Source organism: Octodon degus, unplaced genomic scaffold (genome assembly GCF_000260255.1).
Source record: "Octodon degus isolate 3935 unplaced genomic scaffold, OctDeg1.0 scaffold00010, whole genome shotgun sequence".
Lineage (NCBI taxonomy): Eukaryota > Metazoa > Chordata > Mammalia > Rodentia > Octodontidae > Octodon > Octodon degus.
In genome coordinates this window covers 17956123-17958567 of record NW_004524586.1, presented here as the reverse complement: position 1 = coordinate 17958567, position 2445 = coordinate 17956123, and the positions used below count along the sequence as shown (strand labels likewise).

The following is a 2445-nucleotide window of genomic DNA, read 5'->3' as shown; positions in this document are numbered from 1 at the left end:
GATAAAAATGCATATTTATTTACTTACTTATTGTTGTGGTGCTGGGGATCAAACCCAAAGCCTCACACATGCTAGGCAAGCGCTGCTCCACTAAGCTATGCTTCTAACCCTTGAACTGTTTTTAAGAGAAAACTGGTAGTCACTAATATATACCATTTTACTATTTTAATAACACTACTCTTTTCATTCTAAAGTCATTCTAAACTTTTGTTCCAAAAGTCTTTGCCCATGTATTCTTCAGAAACCTGAAAATTGCAAACTTCCCTAGAACTAAAGCTATCCTAGATCTCTGCCCATGGGATGCCCAAAGATGACCTTACTGGGAGAGTCTGCTCTTTATCTGCGAACAAGCTTTGGAGAGAGGGAACTAAGCAAAGGAAGCAGCTCCTCAGAGAAAGCTAAAGACAGGATGACAAAGGGAAAAGGACTCTTGTCCACCAGCTGCCTCTGCAGTTGTGAGGAGCATCTCAGAAGGCCTCTCTGCTGTCTTGCCTCCAAGCATTTTATTTTGTGTCATGTTCAAGTTGTCTCAAGCCCTCTGATTTGGAGGCTAGGAGGAGGCAGACTTAATTTCTTATAGGACCAGACGTCTACACATACATGTACACAGGTTCTGGTCCACACTGCTTAACAATCCACATCACCACTGCCATGTCCCAAGAAACACTCTTCCCCTCGACAGTGGTGTGAAAATCAACGAGCACAAAGATGGACTCACTGGGAGTGATCTTTTTTACTTACTGGTACAAATATATTCCGCTAGCTTTTCTGCATTTCCACAGTTTTCTCCTTCAAAATCTAGGCCGATTTTATTAACTGGAAAACAAGAAAGAAAGAGAACAATAAGCAATGTATTAATTATTGAACTGTCCTACTAATCAGTTTTGAAACTGTCTCATTGCTATTTGTTTCTCAATAAAATTAATAAAAAGAAAATAACAATATGCAACATAATAACCATTGTTAATTTCCTATCATCTTAATTTGAAATTCTGTATCTTTTTTGTTTTATAATTCTCTTTAAAATAAAACTTAAAAAAAGATTATAAACACAAATTGTGATATGTCATCTTCATTAAATAAAGAACACCCAGCAGATTAGCATGTGTCCTAGCACATTACCATCTTGTATGTATCTTGGTGGGTCACAGAGGCATGGCCTTGGATATTACATATCCTGTCCCTTTCTCTCTGGCATTATGACCCTGCTTTGCTTCCTGGCCACCAACAACGAGGCAGCTTCACTCTGCCTGTCCTTCCATCATGTGCTTTCTTCCTCAGAGCCTGCCAACCACATACTTAATCTCTTGAAAACAGGAGCTAAATTAAGACTTTCCTTCTTGAAGTTGGGGTTCTCAGGTATTATGTCCCAGTGTATTGGTTACTCTTCTCTCATTGTTGGGGACGAAATACCCAACATCCAAAATGAAGGAAGGAAAGGTTTATTGAGCTCATAGTTAGTGAAGGTTTCACCATGGAAGGCTCCCGGGCAGAGTGGCACCTGACAGAGAGCAACCTTTCATGGTGGCAGCAAAGAGCAGAGAGCGAAGGAGACATGGCAGCAGCTCTGGCAGCTAGGAGCCTCTCTTCCTTCCTTACATTGTAACGCAAACTACCTGTCCCAGAGTGGGTGCAGCACCCACACCTGCAATCCCACTATTGGATGAAGAATCAATCTCAAACTCTAGAAGCCACCCCATGATTGCATAAAGCTTTGGGGGGACAACTAGACACAACCATAACACCCAGCAACAGCAAAGCTGATAAAGAAAGAAAACTGGTATCAATAATGGAGTCATGACTGTGACTATTCCTCGTTGTGTAGTTTAGAAGCCTCTGGCACTGGTTGGCTGAAGGAGTTTGGAAAGGTTGGGAGATGTACACTAGCGAAGGCTTAGAATGCACTAAGAGAGCCTGGTGAGTGATTCTGGTCAGAGTTTAGAAGACCAGAACACTGACAGGAATGCAGACAACACAAGCTAGGCTCAGGACATCTCAATTGGGAACAAGTGCTTCATTGGCACTTGAACTACAGGCCATGTATCTTACAATTTGGCAGAAAATTTGAGTAGATTTGCACATGTAGTATGTGAGGCTCGTAGGAGCCTGAGATTGAGGGGAGTGAACTGATTACCAAGGCAGAGGAAATTTCAAGACAGCTCAGTATTCAGGCTATGGCATTGATACTGTTAGCTGCTTTAATCCAGATTTAGGATGAGGTTGGGAGCAAAAGGCAGAGCAGAAAAGTTTGAAAAAAATGTGGATCAAAAGACGCCATGTATAAAATTGGGGCCAAAGGAGGCATGGTTGCTAAAGAGATTAGCGCCATTAAAAAATAAAGAAGGTACTTTATATAGGAACAAAAAGATGAGTTCAGGGGGCCGGGGAGGTAGCTCAGTAGAACAAGTGCTTGCCTGGCAAGTGCAAGGGCCTGAGTTCAATCCC

General features: G+C 41.9%; 1 protein-coding gene across 6 annotated transcripts in view; it reads right to left on the bottom strand.

The window, feature by feature from the left end:
- The window catches only part of Uros (uroporphyrinogen III synthase), a 51507-nt gene that overhangs the window by 27854 nt on the left and 21208 nt on the right, over positions 1 to 2445 (bottom strand). For 5 of the 6 annotated variants that reach the window (XM_023708897.1, XM_023708894.1, XM_004625731.2 and 2 more), the window contains exon 6: positions 742 to 816. In XM_023708897.1, the coding sequence (XP_023564665.1) occupies positions 742 to 816 (75 nt within the window). Of the gene's footprint in view, positions 1 to 27; positions 116 to 741; positions 817 to 2445 lie in introns of all 6 variants that reach the window. The other variant, XR_002819829.1, reaches the window with a different exon arrangement.